This window comes from Dicentrarchus labrax, unplaced genomic scaffold (assembly GCF_905237075.1).
Source record: "Dicentrarchus labrax unplaced genomic scaffold, dlabrax2021, whole genome shotgun sequence".
In the NCBI taxonomy this organism is placed as follows: Eukaryota; Metazoa; Chordata; class Actinopteri; family Moronidae; genus Dicentrarchus; species Dicentrarchus labrax.
This window is the reverse complement of record NW_026136722.1, coordinates 8,346,229-8,366,966: the sequence shown is the minus strand read 5'-3', so window position 1 is coordinate 8,366,966 and position 20,738 is coordinate 8,346,229. Positions and strand designations below refer to the sequence as shown.

The window sequence follows — 20,738 nt, the reverse complement described above, 5'->3', positions numbered from 1 at the left end:
CATTTGTGCTGTTTTGTCTTGTGTCCGAACAATGTAGTGTAACTGTAAGAGGTATATTTTATTATTTTATTATTTTTTAACAAAGAGGAAGTCTCTTTTGGTAGGATGATGGGTAGGACATGGTTTTATCATTTTTGTACATGTATACATCCTGGTATAGCAACATATGATAAATACTTGTTGTTTACTTGACATATAATGTTTTGTTGTTTCAGACAAAACAAAACAATTTTTTTAAAAAAATAATTTTAAGTGCTGAGGCGCCCTGCAGTTTTCTTGTCAACAAAAACAAAAAAAAGTTGGTTTAATTTGGTATTACTCACCAAAACAAATGTGCTGGATAAACAATTATACGTTTTAAAGTATTTTAAACCGTGCACTGTTTATATCCAGGTTTACTTGTTTGTATTTATGCCATATCTTCTGACAGGATCATAAGTTAATTCAAAAAAATAATTGATGGTCAATTTTATACTGCCATCAAAGCCCTGTACATAGCCCCTGTTATATGTTTACAGTTAAATAATCTTAGGACTGGCTGGTTTCCTACTCTATTTGGGGTGAAACAGTGAGATGTGCTCTCCCTGTTTTATCTGTCCTCTGTTTAAATTATTTAGCTCAAGAAATCAAGCAGGCTGATTCAGGAATACCAACTGACGATATAAACTTGGGTATTTTGTTATATGCTGATGATATTGTGTTGGTTGTAGAGAAGGAGATTCATTTGCAAAAAAATGTTGAATATTATATATATATATTATGAGTTTATGGGGTAGTAAATAGAGATTTTCCATTAACAGTGAAAAAACTGTTTTAGAAAACACGGTGAACAACAGAGCAACCACATATTCAAGTTTGGATCAGTGCTCTTAAACTACACCACTTCTTATATCCCAGCGCATTCATTGTAATAAATGGAGATTTTAACCATGTTAAAATCTCAAGGATCCTGACCCTCACCCAGTGTGTTGCAAACTACATCAGGTCCTGTGAGGACAGCATTATCCCTACCAAGAGGATTCGCTGTTTCCCTAACAACAAGCCCTGGACCAACAGAGACATCAAAGCCCTGTTGAACAAAAAGAAGATGGCTTTCATGGCAGGAGACGAAGAAAAGAAAGACATTCAGAAGGGAGCTGAGGAGGGAGTTAAGGATGGCCAAAGGCTGTTACAAGAACAGGATAGAGGGGAAGCTGCAGCAGACCAACACGAGAGAGGTGTGTGTGTGGGGGGGGGGCGAGGAGCAGCATAAAGAGGTCAGTAGTTTCAGTGGAGGGGACAATGGGACGAGCCAACGAGTTAACCCTGTTTTTCAACAGGTTTGACTCACCCCTCTCTCAGGTTCCCCCATTCACACCTTGGCTACCCCATCCTCCTCTTTCACAGCCCATCTCCCCCTTCTTTACCCAGATGAAAGTAACACCACTCCTCTCATCCTTCCTCTTCCCCCCTCTACTCCCTCCCTTCCCCCATCCTCTCCATTTCTCCACCCCACACACCCTCCCCCTATGTGAGAGCCCCACGGCATCTTTTTGACCTCTCCCTGAGGTTGAATAAGGTGCCAAAGATCTGGAAGACTTCCTGCTTAGTTCCTGTTCCCAAAAAAGGACGTCCCAGTGTTCTCAATAACTTAACGCCGGTAGCTTTAACATCACGTCATAAAGACCTTTGAGAGACTGGTTCTACAGCACCACAGACCCCTGGTATGCAGACCCACTGCAGTTTGCGTACCAGGCAGACATAAGAGTGGACGATGCCATCATCTACCTGCTTCACAGACCTTACACCCACCTGGAGAAGCCACAGAGTATCGTGAGGATCATGTTCTTCGTTCTATCTCTGCTCTCTGTGATGCAGGTGGATCAGGACCTTGTGGCCTGGATTACAGATTACTTCACAGACAGACCACAATATGTCAGGCTACACTGGCACACCCCAAGGAACTGTACTGTTACCGTTGTGTTCACCCTCTACACCTCAGATTTCTGTTCCAACTCGGGAGCGTGCCACCTACAGAAGTTCTCGGATGACTCCTCCATCGTCAGCTTTATCACAGATGATAGGGAGGAGGAGTACAGAGACCTGATCCAGAACTTCTCTAGATGGTGCGACAGTAACCACCTACAGCTCAACACAGGGAAAACCAAGGAGCTGGGGGGGGACTTCCGGCGCAGCAAGAGGCCCCCCTCCCCTCTTGCTATTAGGGGGGAGAAGGTAGAGATGGTGGACACCTACAAGTTCCTGGGGGTGACACTCAACAATAAACTGGACTGGACTGTAGTGGCCAGAGTCATCTTCCTTGCTGTGGTGTGCTGGAGAGGAGGCATCGTGACTCATGGTGCCAACAAACTGAGCAAGCTGGTGAGGAAGGCCAGCTCGGTGGTGGTGATGGAGCTGGACAGTGTTGAGGCAGTGACTGAGAAGAGGATGAGAGGGAAGCTGGAAGCCATCATGGACAATCCCTCTCAGTGTAGAGAGGATCTACACTGAGCTCAGGAGTACTTTCAGCCACAGACTGATCCACCTCGAGCCTCAAAGCGCTTTGGAGGCTCGTTTGTACCATCAGCCATCAGACTCCACATTCAACCTAACTTATATTATTTATCTTAAATTGCACATGTACTCTCGTCAAGCTGCTTAAAATATTTTGCACACCATTGTACTGCACATTGCATGTAGTGTATATATTTTTATAGTTTAATATTTTCTATTATATTTTATAATGTTCTTTTTTGTGATACTATTGTGTGTACACTGTACTCTTTTTATTGCACTATATTCCCCAATGCGGATGTTTGTAATTTGAATTTCTCTTACAAGGGATTAATAAAGGTATATATATATATCCTGTCTTTAATAAAATGAGCTTTTCAAGAAGCAAGAAATGTATTGATAGAGTCAGCTGATCTGTACTGAGAAGGTTGAAATTGTTTCCTGACCTTCGTTTTTTAACATTTTCAAAACTCTGTGACGCAACGGTGGCTCAATTTAATTTTATGCTGGTAGAATATGTTTTTAAAGGTTTTACAGATAGCCCTGATAGTAATGCTATTCAGATTCAAGCTAAATATACAGCAGAAATGTTAAATAGTTTGTCTGTGAAACCGGCTTGCTCGGTTGCCAGAGGGCATGTTGACCGAAAAGATCTTTAACTGGGATTGAGCACAAAGAATATCCTTGAAAGGGATGTTTCTGCAATATTTTCTCTTTCCAATTTTCCCTTTACACTCAGGAACAATTTTCAGTGCAATATAACTATAATTTAACAAAAGCTACTACAGAGCCATAAGGAATCATGGAAAGAGGAGATTTGGTATAAACCAAAGCTCAAGGTTCAAATCAAGGAAGATTACTTCACAGAACCTGATATAATATTTAATTTAAGGGGAGGGCAGAGGTCCTTGTGTGGGCAATATAAAGTATATCCAGCAGCGTTGATGTGTTTTCTGTGATCTTAGTGTCATTGAGCATGAATTTCTTTTTCTCTGCCCTGTGTACAGTGACTTGAGGAACCAAATATTTGAATCCAATTGATAACTCTGATTTGTTTTAGTTGCTAAAGGTGAAATGTTGAGTTGGCTCAGTTGGTTGGAGATTTATAGAAAATGCATGGCAGTTAAGACAGAGAGCACTGTATCCAACATAATTAGACATTTTGGTCAAGAAAACTGAAAGGTTTTCTTTTTTTGAATTTGTGAAACTGTATATTATCATTTGTCACGTGGCCATCTTGGCTGTTGCCGGCATCAATCAATCAATCAAGGTATTGCCACATCAGTTGGCTGAATAATCGGGATCGATTATCGGGCAATTTGAGATATCAGCATCGACCGATGCCTGCACTCGCAGACACATCTGCAGACAGACTTGTCAGTGTGGCTGTGGAACAATGTTAGTGCTCCTCCTTGTAAGTTTTGGGAAGGTGGTGAAAAAGTCTCATGAATCTAAATAATAACATGTTTATCCTAAATAAAAGCAAATCTAATATAAAACTGTTACTGACTGGTACTGGCAAGATTTCATCACTATGCCACAACCTCCTTCTGTAACCTGTGCAATATTATAATTTAAATCACATCTGTATGAACACACTGTATATATAGTTTGTACATACAACCCAAAAACATTTTTTTAATGTATTTCTCTATTTCCTTAACTCGATAAAATTCCATCTAAAACATGTTACTGGCTAAGATAACCATGTATATTAGATTGTAATGCGCATGGAATAATGGAAATAATATATATAAAACCATAGTAGGGAATGTGTATTGAACATAGTGTATATATCTTTAATTATAGTTTTTAGATTTTATATTATATCTTAATAATAATTCTACTTAGTATTCTTTATTGTTAATTTTACACTCCATACTTTATGCACTACATTTTCCCCTATGCTTTTGTGTCAAATTTGAATTTCTCCCACTGGGGATCAATAAAGAAACATCTTATCTTACGTTAATGTCACATGACAGATCCACAGCCCCAACTGGTGGTCTTTATCTGTGCTTCTCATCTGTACTAATACGATTTCAATAATAAAAAAGCAACACTGGAGGGTGATTCTCATAAAATCTTTAATGGAGGTGATACCATGCAAAAAAACAAACAAAAAAAGATAGTTGAAATAATCCTTTATGAATGACTAATTTGGAAAAAAGTTGCAGTTAACAATAGGGCTTTAAATGTAATAGAAATGCACCCATCGAACATCATGATCACCTCTACTCAATCACTGAGCAGCACAATGTCAAATCTGTTGAATTCTTCACACTCAGACAGTTAATTGAAATATCACAACCAGCCAAAGCGCAAAAGGATTCTGACTCCAAATATCTGCGCACTCCTCGCTCCCGCTATGGGAACTGTGATCGTCATTCAGTCATTCGTTATTGCTTTACTCTGTATTGATTTCAATATTGAGATAACTGACACGTCACTGCTGGGAGGTGTTCATGAGTTTATTACTGGGGTGCAGTTTGTGCTCCATCTACATCCAAAATGTGATGTAGTGTAGTTTTAAGATTGTATGAAATCTATATTAAAGCTGTAGAACAATTTATGCATTTTAGGTTCTTCAACACAGTAAGCAGAGGAATAAAATAAAAAAATAAAAAAATCAATAAACACATTGAAAGTTTAATTCCAAATGAGATAGACACCATTTGAAAATACTGACGTCTATGACAAAAAGACTGCTGGCATTAAAGTAATTTATTCATGGATTACATCTTAATATTAAGATGAAACTACAAATATTTGCTGCTAACAAAAGAGTTCAGATTTTTTAAATGAGAGTAACCTGTTAAAATGTTGTTTTGAGCAATTCTAGAAAGCAAAGTTTTTAGAAAATGTTGGCGTGAAAATCTTCTTGTTGGCGTCCTTAAATGTCTCTAAGAATGAGTACATGTATTACAACATATGCATACGGTTAACTAGACAAAAAGAAGAAAATACTGTGAAAAACCGGACATAATCCTCATGAGGCACTGAGATACATTACTCTTTATCTCACTCTTTAATAAGACTGTACATTTGTGCATTTCATTACCGAGCCAAACAAGGTACTTCTCAGAGTCGACCCTATTTGTGACATTATAAAAAAATAAAAAAATAAGCGTATACACCTCACATGTAGAAAAAAAAAAAGCCTTTTCTCCTATTTGAACAGCAATGAAAAGAAGTTTAAGGCAAGATGCTGAACACAGAAATCCAAAGGTTGATCTGGGATGATCTTTGTTCAGCTCTGGTGTCTGTTGGCATTTACCAGTTCTATCAGCAATCATCAAGAAGACTAGTGTTTTTCCCCGATAGTTGGCTCTCTGTCTCAGGCATCGGTTGCTGTAGGTCAAGAGATTCCAAGAAGTCATCTCCACACCCCCTGAGTCTGCTGGGAGTCGCCGTCTCCTGCTCCTTTTATGCCGGCAGGCTCAGCTTCTTGCCTTTCAACACTGATGGAGGGGTGAGAAATACAGTGAGACAGTTACACCACTTTGCTTTCGTAGTTTGGACGTTTCCCATTTTCACACTCTTGATTTGTGTTCATTAAGTAACTCTCAGTGGTTGTACACAACATACTTCTAGGAACTACAGAGCCCCAAGAACTCAACTTGAAACTAAGTCCTTTGTGCACATTTCCTGGTGGTGTTTCCATCCAATTTGAAGAACCGTGTAGATTAGGCAGATTAGACCAATGACAACGCTGTATTTCAGTCACATTACCACATACAATATTACTACACACAAATGTGTTGTTCTTCATTATCTACCGTCATGTTTGAATGTATGTCATAGAGGCATGCAGAGGTGAAAAGGGAGACTAAGAACAACACGACTGTCTCCAAATTAGACGTTGATTGTATTATTAGAATTATTTATTTCTGCTTTAAAATATAACCGTATCGAGTTTTGTTTCTTTCTTTCACACCTTTCTTTAGCCAAATACATTACTGTTTGAGTTCACACTTTTAATGTGAATAAGAATTTAAAACGTTCGTCCTCCTTAATATTGGTACTACACATTAATGTGAACGAAGCCTAAAACAAGTTCACCTCCTGCATGTTTCAGGTGCGGCTGCAGCGACTCTTTACTAGAGAGACGAGCAAAAATGAGGCAAAAAGGATCTGTTCATAGCCACATCGACATTATACCAACAACATATATACCTTTTACTATTCTTCAATGTCTGTATATGTAGAATCTGTCATGGACATTACTAGTGAAGTAAAGCCAGATCTCTCTTGGCTGTAAGGGGATGGGGACTAAATCCACACCCCTGGTTTCGTGAGAAATATTGATTCTTGAGTTAAACCGATGCTATTATGAGGTTTCATCAGTCTGGGTTGAGCCAAATCAAGCGTGTACTTCCACATTTACAGTCTTCTTAGCACAAAATTCCCTTTGTGTGTTTCCTGGAACAGTGTTTCTTTGCTGGGCTACTGTGGAGGGACAGTAATACAAATAGGGAATTTTGCACTAGAACGATTTGAAATTAACCACTTGATTCATAAAATTCAGATAGCTAAAGGCTAATATTAGCTTCAGTTGAATTAGAATGAGGTTTTAAGGATGGTGGGTTTTGTCTCCAATCATGTACATTGATGTTATTCGAGGAAGAGATCGCTTCAGGGGTGGTTTGGACAGGAGGAATGATTACATCAGCCAATAACTCATATATTAAGACAGACCAAGTTTTTGTAGCTGAATAAGACAAAACTATGGGTAATTTTAAATCTTATGTTATGTGTATAAAGTGTCCTTAGTCAGTGAAAAATTAAAGTAACACTATATAAATCAATTTGTTCCCCAGTTATTGCCTGATAATCTCTTATTTCCTTAGTTTTATCTGTCTAATTTGGTGCTCGCCATAATGGATGATACCAGTAGGAAACCCACCTTTGGTGACATAAAGGTAGAAGAAGTCACAGTAGAGGACAGTCTGGACCACACCGGCCACAATGGCGATCATGTCAAAGAAGCCTTCAAAGTAGAAACGCCAGATCCAGTTGAAGAGATAGAGGGCCCGATACAGGCCCAGGCAGAACAGGTAGTGGGTGGTGATCGTCTCCGCCTCGCCAGTCTTGCTGATCATGAAGAGTTGAGGCAGGATTGCCACCGACTCCAGGTAGATGGAGAACGTCCACAGGATCTAATGACAGATACATTTGTGATTAAATGTGCAGGAACACGATGAATTATGTCACGCTTTGATAACAACACGGGAGGTTGAGCCCACCTCTAGGAAAGAGAAGTCGTGGTTGATGAGAACAGCGAGACCACCAACAGGAACAACCAGGAACTCCACTCTGAAACTGTCATGGTTGCCGTCGTAGGTGGCCCTGAACTTGGCGTAGATCAGGTAGACTGTGGCATACGCACAACCGATGTAGATCACCTGGTAAACACCACAGAACAGCTCGTCATTGAAGGCACGGAGGAGAAATATAGGAGCTATTGGTCAGAGCTGAGAGCGGCTGGTGTCTTACCTTCATGCATGTGTTATAGAAGGAGATGAAGGAGGAGAGCAGATCCAGGTAGCGTGTGGTGAACACTATGGCAAACAGGATTTGGCTTTTTCCAGAGATACCTTTAAGGGAAAACATCAAGCAGATTTATCATTAAGGTTCAGATATGCCATCAGCAACTTCACAAGTAGTCTGGATACAACATGAATCATAAGGTTTTTCCTTATTGAACAGTGACATCTACTGGAAACATGAATATTTATCATCTCGTGTGTACCAGTTTCTTTCTGGGTCTTTGTGAATTTCTGACCTGATTACAGCCAAACAGAGCTTCTTACATTATTTTAGATCAAAGGCAGATCCCATCCCACATCTTTCCGTGACCATAACCATGCCACAAAACATTACAATTTTCCGTTGTAAATAAGTTTAATGTGTTTAAAGAGGCACACAGATCCACACTGGGTAGCAATGACGGTTTAGCAAAAAGGGTTCTTGGTTTGAACCTGCTGGCTTTTCTGTGTCCTCAGAGTTTAAAGACATGTAGGTTACGTTAACTGGAAACTCTCAATTGCCCGTAGCAGAAGATAAGTGTGTCCTGGTCCTCGAGGAGGTTGAGCTACTGTTTTTTTTTGCATCTTTGCTTACACCTGTCCTCACATTACATGTTGTCTGTAATAACTGCCTCATCCTCTCTTAGCATCTCTGTGTCTTCTTTTCCTCTTCCCTGAGTGTGAGCGGTATGCTTGAGCTTTGACTCTGAAGTGTATAAATAGTTTGTCCTCCGTCCAGGTTTTCAAGGAACAGGGAAGGTTTTGGTTAGAAGCACTTTGCTGCTGCTCGGTATCATCCCTGATCCATATTATTCATATATTATTATTATTATTATTATATATATAAAACTCATTACCATTTATTTAATTTCTGTCAGCAATACGGTGGAAAATGTTTACACTTATGTTTAGATTTACATTTACTTGGTATATAGACTCTTATTATCTTATTATATCTCTTAGGCTCTTATTATATTTCTATATATTGTGTTAGATATTGTATATAAGTACTATTCTTTAATGTTGTGTGAGTGGAACAACTGTAGCAAACAAATTTCCTCCCGGGGACCAACAAAGTATTTCTGATTCTGATATGTATGAACTGTATTTACCTAACATTGTCCTTCTGTTACTCCGTTGTGTAACTACTACACTTATAATACTATACTATATAATATATACAACATCTATTGCATACATGTCTCTCCTGCACAAAGTATAAAAGGCTTTTCCCTTATCCAAATCGAGAGTTTAAGAGTAGAGAGTGTGAAAATGTATGATTTTAAACTTAAGATACAGATGTAACTACATAATATCTAACCATGTTAACCCAAATTACACATAAACATTACCATATCTTAGCTGTCACCTAATATAAACCCTAATTAATCCAATCTAAAGCCAAACCTCCAGCACTGTGAGCCAATCACAGGACTTCTCCTCATAACCTGAGTAGGATAAACCTGTGTGCCCTTCTGCTGTGAGAAAGCAACCCGTGTGGTTCACTATTAATACATAACACATGTTTATAAGAGCAATAAAAATAAAAAAAAAAACATACAAGTGACACGGACATATTAGCTCCTTTAGTTAGCTACTTCCGTAGCGCCTTCTAGAACGCCACGTCAGAAACCAGACCAAAAAAATGGAGCACCAAACTCTCACGTTCACCGAGCAGGAGGGGGCGGATGGGCAAAACTGTGGCAAATAATCACCCCCCCACTAATACATGTAATGAAAAACGTTAGTATTAATCTGCTCCACTCGTCCAGTAAACACCAGGCTGCTCAGTCAACGGACTGCAACGCATTGTTGACAACGACTTCGGTGTTGAGACATTTTCTAGTAAATAGTTTAGTAGTGAAATAAAGAAAAAGGACGTAGACATGCAGGTTCGGGTTGTTATCAGCAGTAGCATTGACTGCTAACGCTACTTAGCCACTGCCTCAAATGAATGAGTGGAGGGGGGAGCTTAGCATGTAGCTAACGTAGGCTAGCCTGGAGCTTGCAGGGTGCAGCGCCGAACTAAAAGTTAATCCGTAACCTTAGTAACAACTTGTAGCAGGTGAGACACAATTTACAGCTCCGGCTCACCTGCACAGGACCTGCTTTTCCATATTTTGAGCAGCAGGATGATGATAGCAGCCAGATGAGAGAGGTCCCCTGTCAGTCTGAAGACGTTCATTGTCGCAGAGTGAGTGAACACACACACATACACACTCTCACACACACAGAGAGAGAGAGAGAGAGAGATGGCAGGCTAACGTGGAGGTCCCTTTCTTCCTGTGAGTGTAGATGCTGTCCCGTTAGTGGATGTGTCTCTCCTGCTGAGCTTGGTGGCAAACCGGGGCGGCGGGATGCACACGGTTGAAAATATGGCGAGAGTGCAGGTCGACGTGGAAGGGGGCGTGAGAAAACACACAGGGGGGGTTTGGATTGGACCAGAAATGTGACCGACAGCACCGGATAGATCCGCCTACAGAGAGCTGAACGGAACAAACTTGAGCCCTGTGTGAGAGAGGAGGGACATTAGATTGGGTGGGACCAGCACTTCAGCAGCATTGAACCATATTCTTGATATCAGCACTAGATAAATAGATAGATTGATCGTTATAACATGCATGCAGCTATTTAATGTGGCTTACTTTAGCAGCTTGATACCATGGGGTGGTTTAATCTGATATGTTAATCTCTAAAATAACTAGAAATGTCAAATACAGTACATTTGATGCAATAAAAAGAACAATATTCCAGTAAAAAGTACAATATTTCAACACTTTCACTTACTCTGACTGATTCTAGCTGGGGTTATATGAGGTCAAATTAGTGGTATGGTGTCTTATTAGGGTATAACTGTGTTTGTTTACTGTCTAATAAGGAACATCACTTCTAGTTTTTGTCAGCGTATGGCTTGTTACATTTTATTAGTGTACCGTAAAATTGAGTACGACCACAAGAGCAATAAAACTAATAAAGGGATCATGTAATCAAACAAATGCTCACACAATCCACAGGCAATAAGTGAAAACCTGTGTGGGTTGGGGCCTTTAAGTACATGCACTACAATTAAGAGTATATTTGTAATGACCTCTTAATACATTGATGTAGGCTACTAACAGTAAATGTACTCAGATACTCTCCAGCACTGGAGGAAAAAAATGCTTCAAAAGTGCTCTCTTGGATGCCCCTGTGGCAGATAAAACATGATGCAGCGCCCTCTAGGTTGCCTTTAAAATGGAGAAATCGCCACGCAAGGCGCACTGGTACCCTTTTTATTTTATTTTTTTGGCTCTGCCCCTCAGATAGCCTGAGCCACTGCTCTGCTCAGCACCCAGTAACAGCAGCCAAGTCACATCCATCACCAAACAAACAACAAAAGGACACTGAAAAATAGGATATCAGCAATATATTCTCTAGTGCAAGTCTAGATAAAGTATATCAGTGTTCTGTTACACCTCTTAATGCTCTGTGTTGTAAACCCTGTCTGGTTGCTCTTCTTTGGTCACAGTGGATGTTATCAGAGCCCTACAATGCATTTCCTGCTTTTGTCCCCTAGCAGAAAAATATATTCAAAACCACATCTCATTGAACATCTCTTAACATTTTGTCTCACTCAGATTCCTCAAAACAGAAATGAGATATTTTGCTTTTCTTTTACCCTACAAATATGTTTGCTTACACTCTGTCCATTATGACCTATTTCCTTTTTAGTGAACAGCCACATCACCATTACTTGCGTATTGTTTTCGGAGTTTTTCAAACCACACATCAGACATTCCCCTCCTTTTCTAGATTGCTCCCTCAACGAGTTGATAATATACTTGTTCCTACATGTTCATAAATGCTGATCACGTTAGGCAATAACAGGCTGATATCACAAAATCTCACTCTGACCCTACCTTTATCTGTAATAGTTCAATATGAAGTGTTAAATCTATTTGCTGTGAATGTCATCATTATCATGTCACAGACACACTGAAATGCCTCATGCTTATGGGAATCCAGACTGTTACCCATTCAACTGCAGAAAACAGGAAAATAAGAAGGAAGTAAGTGTTGAGGAAGTGCAATACTTCCCATGTGAGACATTTAGACAGCCTCATGCAAGGAATAATGAGATCATTCACAAGCTGTCAAGCCACAGACATGCACCGGTTGATTTGGTTTTCTCTCCTGCTTACCTACCTGCCAGTAACAGGTAAGATGTCTTTGTAATGTCTGTCTTGGCATTTAGGGAATAATACTTTAAGGGAATTCACTGTTCAAGAATGAAGTCCCGCAGCTTCTGTTCAACAACAGCTCAGTGATTTCTCTGAAACATTTAAGATCATAAATCTATGTCTATCATTCCAGCGAACACGGAAATGACTAATAGCTGCTTATCACAGCCGAACGAGGATATCTGGATGAAAATGGGACAAAGTGTGGTCCTTCCTTGTACCGTCACGCCGCATTGTTCAGGCAAAGGCTGGCATTATGAGTGGTTTATTTTCAAAGACGACTCCTATCTTCGTCTAAAGCTGCATGGCAAGTACAGTCTGGATGGAGCATCTTTACACATCAAGTCACTTGTTGCTGATGACAGCGGGATCTACCACTGTGCTGCAGTACTGCATGGACAACCAGCACGGGGCGGACAGCACGTAGGGTTGGGTACAACTCTGGTAGTGAAGGGTAAGAGAGAAAACTGCTTTTTAAAGGTCAAGACACAGATGTTTGGATGTGTTGGTTAAGATGAATTTGGACAAACAGCTTTTCTTTTGTTTTCAGAAAAAGTTAGAATAATGGTGAGGCACATTCTACTGTGGGTGTTTTTTGTCCTCTTGATCATCTACAGCTTGGCAGTAGTGACACTTATTGTAAAGAAGGTAAATTCATAGAGAGATTTATTTTAAATGTTATGTATTGTTAAGACCTGTCAGAGTTTATTAAAATGTAAAATGTACTGTGTGTGAAATCTGCCTCTTCCTCTCTGTTCTAGTATGGCTTCAGAAGGACGACCAAAACTGACAGGGTTTGTAGAGTCTAATTTTCTGTTTTAATTTCTGTTTTGTGTGTTTACTAAATGGGGGAAAGAACAGCAGAAGCAAAAAGAGGAACAGGAATTGATGCCTCTGGCCATAAAAATACTCTTTCAACACAACACACCACTTGGCTTTTCTTGTAAATAGAATACAAAATAAGTAATCCAAATATCTTTGTATGATAAAATTCTTCTTCACTGTCCACACAGAGTAACTCAACCAAAACGACACAATTTCGTGATGTGCTGCAAGAATTGTACAGCAAAAGGAACTTGCAGAGAAGTAAACGACTTGTGAGCAGAAACCGTTCCCAAGCTGAGGTAAATCTTATTGCAGCATGTTATGGTTAGATGTAGTCAGACAGATTGAGAAAGCGTGAAACTTCTCCACAGTTTGTGTTACAGCACGTAGGAAGTTTCCAACCAATATGAAAATTTGCTATTTAGTGATCATCGTTTTTTATATGAAATGTAATATCATTGCAGGCGGCGAGCACGGACGCCAACAACTCAAATGATGACATCTATCAAAACGTCTAAGTGTCGTTCAAGGATATTAAATGACAGATCATCACCACTGAGAGCAAAAAGCCTGAAGGATGACTGAGGAAATGTACAACTCAACACAGGCTACAGGGCAGCTTTGTGCTTTCTCACCTTTTCTCATAAAGTGAGACATAACAACCACAACAAAAGGTGCTGAGTCACACTTCCATTTTTCTTGAGTTTTTCAGTTTCGGCAGTGATACTCACAGCCCTCTTTTGAAATCAATCAATGTTGGAGCAACAGTTCATTCTTTTCAAAACCACGGCCGTGTTTACCTGAAAAACAAAAGAGGAAAGAAAATCCAATACAATCCAGAGATGTGGTCACATAATTTTAATTCATCAATTTAATTTCTTCCATATATTTTAGGCTAATGAGCCATTCTATAGAAAAATAGAGTGAATTTTACTTCCAGGAACGGAGAGTAAAAAGTAGCACGTAATTTACATTTACAACAGTGCAAATACAGTAAGTAAAGAAATGCATTATCTAATTATTGACCAACACTTTGAAGACATATAAGGAAATCACAAACAAACATGTAAACATGTCATTCTGGGTATAGTTCTGTACATTTCTGATCAAAAACCAGAGAAACATTTCACATTCAGATGCAATAAGTTGATCATTACAAACAATGTAAAGACAAAAAGGCACATTACAGACGACTTTAGTTGTTATACAGTACAGTGTATGGTAGACAATGTTAAACTAAGAAAGAATAGGTTTCACTTTTGGTGTTGTAAATCATCATTAAGGCATTTAACAACCTGATATGTTTGAGGCATCTTGCTGTGTCACATTCTGTACAATGACGTGATGTTAATATGTCTATGTGCATTTTTTTTAACGTATTAAAAGTTGTGATATGACCCAATATGATCTAATGTTACTCAAGTACTGGTTATATTTGCAGTGAAATACAGCTCTGTATTTCATTGGCTGCACAGATGTAAATAAGTGTCAGAGCATCAAGTTGAATTACTGCAATCTGGAGCATGGCTGGAGTTAAAGCTAGTATTGTAATTTTGTCCACGTTTACAGCAAATATGATGATATTTACTGCACTGCAGCCACTTATTCATAATGTCTGCTGTAATTATATGTTTGGCAGCATTTTTCTTTGTTGTTTGGTTGAATGTTTTGTGTACGTCTTGTGTTTAAAAGACACATTTCTGAAAAACTTTATAATAATAAAATCAAATAAAATCAAAAATTTTACCCTTGTTTCTCCAGAGAAAATGAAAGTGAGTAAAATTATTTATTTAAATTAGTTTTGAACCAGGTGCCGCTCAACTAAACTGAGACCTGTTTCACCATATCTGCTTGAGACTGATATACTGATAGGACTTGTGATGCTGCTAGCGTGTGCATTTGGGCAAAATATAGAGCGTTAGCAGGGTAAATTAATCGCTCTTAGTCTTTCTCCGCTACAGATGGGTATAACAGAATGATATGTTGACTAAAAAACATTACAGATTTTAGCTGTGATGTCTTTTTTGTGTCTGTCACAATAGAATAATGCCCCTTAACCAAACGACCAAAAACAACCCTGCAATGTCCTTGATTGAAAAACCCACATTAATTAATATTCTTTACAGTTGTGTACCAATCTCCCTTCGCCCATATGACGAGGCATTATGTGCTCCTACATATTAGGTAGTCAGTCGACAGTAAGTAGTCATTTAATTTCATCTTCTAGCTTCCTGTCCCCAACCTGTCTTGGTTCAAGAGCTCTGACCTTTAGCTGCTCAAGCTGCACACCGTACAGACATAATATTTTTTTTAATTGGATGTCAGCTAATCTCCACTGGCAGTATGTATCCTTTCTGTTTCAGGATGCTGCTCAATTATTTCTGTATCAACTTTCAAACATTCAGTTTTAAGGTTAAGACAGCTACAGTTCCTCTATTAAGTACAAATTTGTATTTTTCACACACTTTTGAGGAATTAGTCCCTTTTTCACAAAGCACAGCCATCATACAGTATGTTCCTGCTAATTACCTGCTGAGGTCAATGTGTCTGACATTTAACAAAGTATTATGATCCCTGCTATGTTTGGTCCAGTTATCCCCTTAATATGTTTGAAAAGGACTGCCTTATGGCCTTAAGATAAAGTATTTGTAGGGATCTAGAAAAGTGATTATTTTTATCTACTCTGTGTCACCAGTCAGCACACAAAGATAATTTACAGTTGTTAACAATGCATTTACAGTATATATTTATCCGTATACCCATGGAGTCATTTACACATTACTTCCAACAGCAATAAAGAATTTCCCAGCTGGAAATATGAAAGTTAGCCGTCAATGTACTTTGTGTCAACGGTGTGACTGCTGCGAATGGAAAACGGCCTCCAAGCCAGGGCTTGCAGAGCAGCAACGCACATGGGCACTAGACACACCAAGTAGAACATGACGCTGTGCAGGCTCTCCAGGGCACTGGAAACAAATAGGGATTTTATTATGACACCGTTATCACAATCATTTGAAACTTTAAATGTAACAAACTGTTTGCGTGTTTGGAAAAGAAAACAGTGGAACTCTAAAACTGACTAGACTGTTTCTAATAAAAAAAAAAAGGTAAATGGACTGAAATTTTTCTACAGCGTGCAACACTGCATTCATCAGGTACAATTTGGGGTTCAGTATCTTGACAAAGGACTGGGGGAGCTGGGAACCGAACCAGCGACCCTCCACTTACCAGACGACCCACCTGAGTCACAACCACAAGCCTACACATGCCTCCTGTTTAATAGTTTTCAGCCAGTACTCAACAGACATATCTGACTCCAAAGCAAATATTTAACTGGCTCTGAATTAAGGACGTTATACTGACTATATTGATTTATTCACTTGAAGATAATCTTGATGGGAAACAGGAAACTTATTTCAAAGTTTCTGAGCTTTAAAGTGGTGTGTGAGGTGGATTTCTGTGTGAACATTAAACTTTGCAGTGGTTACTTTGGCATTATCCTAGTTCTACTTCATTCCAAACGCTTATCATAGGGATTTAGGCAGTTATGACCTGAAGCCATTTTAAAGCATTAAGATTAATTATCATTACACTGGTGGTTCTGCAAATTCAGCTAAATTATATATACTTTGCATTACTACTGTTCATAGAATAAGCTACTTTTACAGATGTCAAAGTTTGTAGCATAAAACCGTTTCTGTTTTGTTGAGTGCTGGTGGAGGAATAGTAACAGACTGGAAAATAGCCACTTGATTTAACTAACACAGCTGAAGCTTCATATTAACTTCAGATAAACAGTGGCCTGTATTTTTGTACACAGTGAGGACTGTGGATTTTGTTCCCCATCAGTTACATTGGAAGCGCACCAGGAAAGGATCCCTTAAAGGCCAGTGTGAACAGGAGGAATGATTGTAGCAAGCAACACCTGGCCTGTTGGACATATGGCCACCTGACTATTATATTATACAAACTGTGAACCTATCCTTTAAAAGTTGCCTTCAGTCCATCCAACAGTTCATTTGTCAGAGTCATGTTATTGCTGCATTGTAATGAAATCATGGACAGGGAACTGTTCACTGATGGATTATCTATCTTGAGTATGTTTCAGTTCACTAGGTCTTATGTTATGTTATCAACTTATATCTTATGGTGCAAAATATGGTCGTGATATTAATCATTCTCTGACCTGCATGTTACATGATGATCATGCATGTGAATTTCATTAACATTTTAACAAACATGATGCCAGAATAAACAGCAGGACTTTCCCTACCATTATGAGACTTGGTTGCATCATCTAAGTGTTATTTCCCAGCCAAGCCATGTCATTTCTGCTTCTGTCCTCTTTAGGAATTACCAAAGAAAACATACATATCCCAAATTTGCTATTCTAGCCTTTTACAACAAAGTGAAGGATGAAATCCTGAAAGAAATATCTCTCCTTTTACTCTTCCACAACAGATATGTAGTCAAGCTCAAATATGACCCCATACATTGCACTATTATGCTATTATACTATCTTTATATCAGTGGCTCTTAAAATGACAATAATATTGTTGCAATTATTTCTGGGACAATATATCATCCAACAAAAGCAGTTATTGTGACAGGTCCAAAAGTTTAATTTCATACTACACTGAACACTTTGGGAAATGGTTGTTAGTAATATAAAGAATACAACATTTATAAAACATGCGTATTCAAGGGTCACCATCACTGGCTGGACCTCTTATAATATTAACATTTTCCCTCAGAGTGTGGTGGAAGTCTGGAGGAGCAAACAAACATTAGTTCGTACTGAATTATAGATTAGAAAAATGAGTTTTCAGCAGGGTATTATAACTATTTTAAGAGGAATGCCTTGTTTTTCACTGCAAAGCAAAGTTTAGTTAGACTTATTTTGTCTGGCCGAGACTTTAACTCAAGAAGAAGCAAAAAAACTCTCTATACCTTGGATTTGAATCCCTCCCTGCTTCCTTCAGCTGTTCATATCCAAACTGGTTGAGGATATTCAGCACTATCATAGGGGCCAGAGACTGAGCCGGCTTAGTGAACAGAGCATTCGTCCCAAACACCATGGAGGAGAGAGGGGAACTGTAACAAAAAAAAACATGATCAAAAAAAATTATATCACCAGTAAAACAACACAAATGTGTTTGATACGTGAAGGTTGGCTTCAATAGATACATGTTTGGTTGTATGGACTGGTTAAAAAAAATGCTTTTGCCTAATTGTCCCTTGTTGAATTGTTAAAACACAATGCTGCACGGTGCAAACACAACAGATGAAGCGCAGTATATTTGTATGCAAGTAATGAGTCATAGTGGAAGTGTGTTAATAATAATATCTTTTACCTGCGCTTGTACTTCTGCAGGTCTGTGTCAATGATGTCAGCCAAGGGCAAACCAAAAAGGCTGAAGGCTGCTTGGATTATGACCCTGCACAGAAGACGGAGGGGGAGTCATTATGTGGTTACATTAGTAAGAATGTTAGAAGTCGTTTAACCTCTTACATGTTAACAGTGAGGAAACACGCTAGGATATAGTAGTGCTGAGAGCCGAGTGCTAGCATGACAGCCGCCATTCCAGCCTCCATGTAGAAGGTGAAGAGGATGATCCTGTAGTAGCCAAGATCATGAAGGAGTCTCTGACTGCTCAATACCAACAGCTGGGATGGAGACAAGGGGAACACATAAATACAAAATACGGGACGATAAAGTAGTACATCAAGTGTTTCCCTGTTGGTGCATTCAGGCGCTTGTATGGAGCTCTGACATCTGAGTAAGTTCAAGAGTGGTCGGCCAAAAAGCACTGTATTCATGAGCTGCGTCAGGCTGGAGCTCAACCTGTACTGACAAAAACAACGACTTCCTGAAAGAGAGGATAAGGTTCATGATAGGTTTCCATCTATCTATTTTATTCTATTATTTACAATACCTGTGGACAGATGAATCCCGCTCCGTACATGATGCTCTTGGCCATTGATGGAAGCACATCTGGAGGAATTAGGTGCTCAGCAAATATCATGGTGAAATTATTAAAGAAAGCCAACATGAAAACCTGGAAGAAGTTCATGAGCACAAAAAGCTGGAAGTCCCTGTTGGTCAGGATTTGCCACATCAAAGTTCTTAACATGGAGATGGAAACTGCTGATTGATGGGAAGTCTGGTCAACGGAGGACAGTGCATCTGATTCAGATCCTTTCTTATCAAAGCGGCTCTCACTGTGGAAGCCCGTGTAGAGCATGCAGCCACAGCTGACCACAGCAACAAACACTGCGAAGGCTTGGAAGGCTGCAAAGTCCTCCATGTTTCTTGACAGCACGCCACAGAAGAGGATGCTGGAGGAGCCAACAAGAGAAGCAACCTGGGAAGTAAAAGGGAGGAGATATGAGAAGGATGGACCTGTTGGGTTAGGGGCATGTAGAAAAAAGATGGAGGCTGTATTCGGTATCCAAATGGTGTCTTTACCTGGTTGTACTTTATAAGTCTTAGTCGGCTCTGATGGTGGCTGGAAATTTCTGCAAACAACGCACACTGTGCCAGCAGCACAAAAGTCAGCATGCCGTCAAAGGCGCACAGTGCCACTGTCAAGTGTAAGCCGCTCAACCAGTCACCGGGGGTATATGACCGCCATGGGAACCAGGCCAGAAGAAAAGTCAGCGAATAGAGGGGAGCACCATACAGGATGGAGAGACGTCGCTGAGAGCAGCACGGCACCCTCGAATTATCTTGCAGGTAGCCAAAGAGAGGGTCATTGACTGCATTCCACACCATGTACACCACCTGTGGAAACAGGAGTTATATAAACATTATGTTAAAGGTCTACTTTGATATCTAATTTAGTGTTTAATGGATCAACCATGCAAAAATCCCAAATATATGCTTGTTCCAGATTCTCAAATGGGAGGATTTTTCTGCTTTTCTCCGATTCAGATGACTATAATTATTGACAGTTGAAATGTTTCACTATTGACAGATATTTTACTGACTAAATTAATCTATAGTCCAAATAGTAAACAGCTTAATCCATAATGAATCACCTAAAAATGTCACGTTTATTCTTGACTACACCTTTGGTTGTTATTTACATATATTTGCATACAAAGAACAGCAATGTGTAAGATAATAAACACTCACCTGTGATTGGTGGAATGCTCCCTCTGATACCTTGTATTTATTGATAAAGAGCTTCACATAGTAGAAGCTGAATATATTGTTTATCATGCCAGATCCAAGAGTAGTCATGGCATAAGCCACAGCTGCAGGATTGACACCAAAGTTAATCAGGTGTCGGCCAACATTTAGTCTTCCTGAAGCAGGTTTCTCCACGGCGGCCATGGCTGCTCAAGCAACCCAAAGACGAAGTTCCCTGTCGGCCTAACCAGCTGGGGATAGGAAACGATGTCGCTTGCAATAACTACTTAGTGTTATATAGCAACAATAGTGACACTGGTCAATATTTCACGGCAAAAAAACGTTGTGTGCAGAGCTGGTTCTTGTTCCAACTGTCTTATTTTCATGCTGTCCACATGTCACGGTGTTTCTTCCCGTGAAGACTGTTTACTGAAGATGTATCACATTCAGAAACTGCAGTCTTGTCAAACTCGATTTTTGTGCCTTCCGGGTGGGGCGGGGCTTCAATATAACAAACAAACATCTGATTGGCTAGAA

General features: G+C 39.5%; 3 protein-coding genes across 3 annotated transcripts; 1 reads left to right on the top strand and 2 right to left on the bottom strand.

Moving 5' to 3' along the window:
• Positions 1-4,563: 4,563 nt before the first annotated feature.
• Positions 4,564-10,421, bottom strand: kdelr2a (KDEL endoplasmic reticulum protein retention receptor 2a). The gene is made up of 5 exons (XM_051387548.1): positions 10,116-10,421; positions 7,990-8,090; positions 7,740-7,898; positions 7,400-7,652; positions 4,564-5,954 (listed from the first exon to the last, which is right to left on the bottom strand). Exons 1-5 carry the CDS (start codon positions 10,204-10,206, stop codon positions 5,920-5,922), a joined length of 639 nt encoding a protein of 212 aa, XP_051243508.1. The 5' UTR covers positions 10,207-10,421; the 3' UTR covers positions 4,564-5,919.
• Positions 10,422-12,057: 1,636 nt separating this feature from the next.
• On the top strand, positions 12,058-14,812 carry si:ch211-139g16.8 (uncharacterized). The gene is made up of 6 exons (XM_051387547.1): positions 12,058-12,219; positions 12,375-12,695; positions 12,792-12,889; positions 13,003-13,035; positions 13,255-13,365; positions 13,531-14,812. Exons 1-6 carry the CDS (start codon positions 12,123-12,125, stop codon positions 13,582-13,584), a joined length of 714 nt encoding a protein of 237 aa, XP_051243507.1. The 5' UTR covers positions 12,058-12,122; the 3' UTR covers positions 13,585-14,812.
• mfsd13al (major facilitator superfamily domain containing 13a-like) lies at positions 13,910-20,689 on the bottom strand. The gene is made up of 7 exons (XM_051387544.1): positions 20,205-20,689; positions 19,536-19,850; positions 19,003-19,431; positions 18,579-18,733; positions 18,421-18,504; positions 18,017-18,160; positions 13,910-16,032 (listed from the first exon to the last, which is right to left on the bottom strand). Exons 1-7 carry the CDS (start codon positions 20,403-20,405, stop codon positions 15,891-15,893), a joined length of 1,470 nt encoding a protein of 489 aa, XP_051243504.1. The 5' UTR covers positions 20,406-20,689; the 3' UTR covers positions 13,910-15,890.
• Positions 20,690-20,738: the final 49 nt, after the last annotated feature.

What these genes read in the sequence shown, in the direction of transcription:
- kdelr2a (XM_051387548.1), bottom strand. Translation starts at nt 10,206, where the DNA reads ATGAACGTCTTCAGACTGACAGGGGACCTCTCTCATCTGGCTGCTATC. An exon ending in GAAAAGCAGGTCCTGTGCAG is followed by an intron (nt 8,091 to 10,115) that starts GTGAGCCGGAGC and finishes TTTCCCTTAAAG; the next exon opens with GTATCTCTGGAAAAAGCCAA. An exon ending in ACGACTTCTCTTTCCTAGAG is followed by an intron (nt 7,653 to 7,739) that starts GTGGGCTCAACC and finishes ATCTGTCATTAG; the next exon opens with ATCCTGTGGACGTTCTCCAT.
- mfsd13al (XM_051387544.1), bottom strand. Translation starts at nt 20,405, where the DNA reads ATGGCCGCCGTGGAGAAACCTGCTTCAGGAAGACTAAATGTTGGCCGA. An exon ending in GAGCATTCCACCAATCACAG is followed by an intron (nt 19,851 to 20,204) that starts GTGAGTGTTTAT and finishes CTGTTTCCACAG; the next exon opens with GTGGTGTACATGGTGTGGAA. An exon ending in GACTTATAAAGTACAACCAG is followed by an intron (nt 19,432 to 19,535) that starts GTAAAGACACCA and finishes TTTACTTCCCAG; the next exon opens with GTTGCTTCTCTTGTTGGCTC.
- si:ch211-139g16.8 (XM_051387547.1), top strand. Translation starts at nt 12,123, where the DNA reads ATGCAAGGAATAATGAGATCATTCACAAGCTGTCAAGCCACAGACATG. An exon ending in TACCTACCTGCCAGTAACAG is followed by an intron (nt 12,220 to 12,374) that starts GTAAGATGTCTT and finishes CTATCATTCCAG; the next exon opens with CGAACACGGAAATGACTAAT. An exon ending in GAAACCGTTCCCAAGCTGAG is followed by an intron (nt 13,366 to 13,530) that starts GTAAATCTTATT and finishes ATATCATTGCAG; the next exon opens with GCGGCGAGCACGGACGCCAA.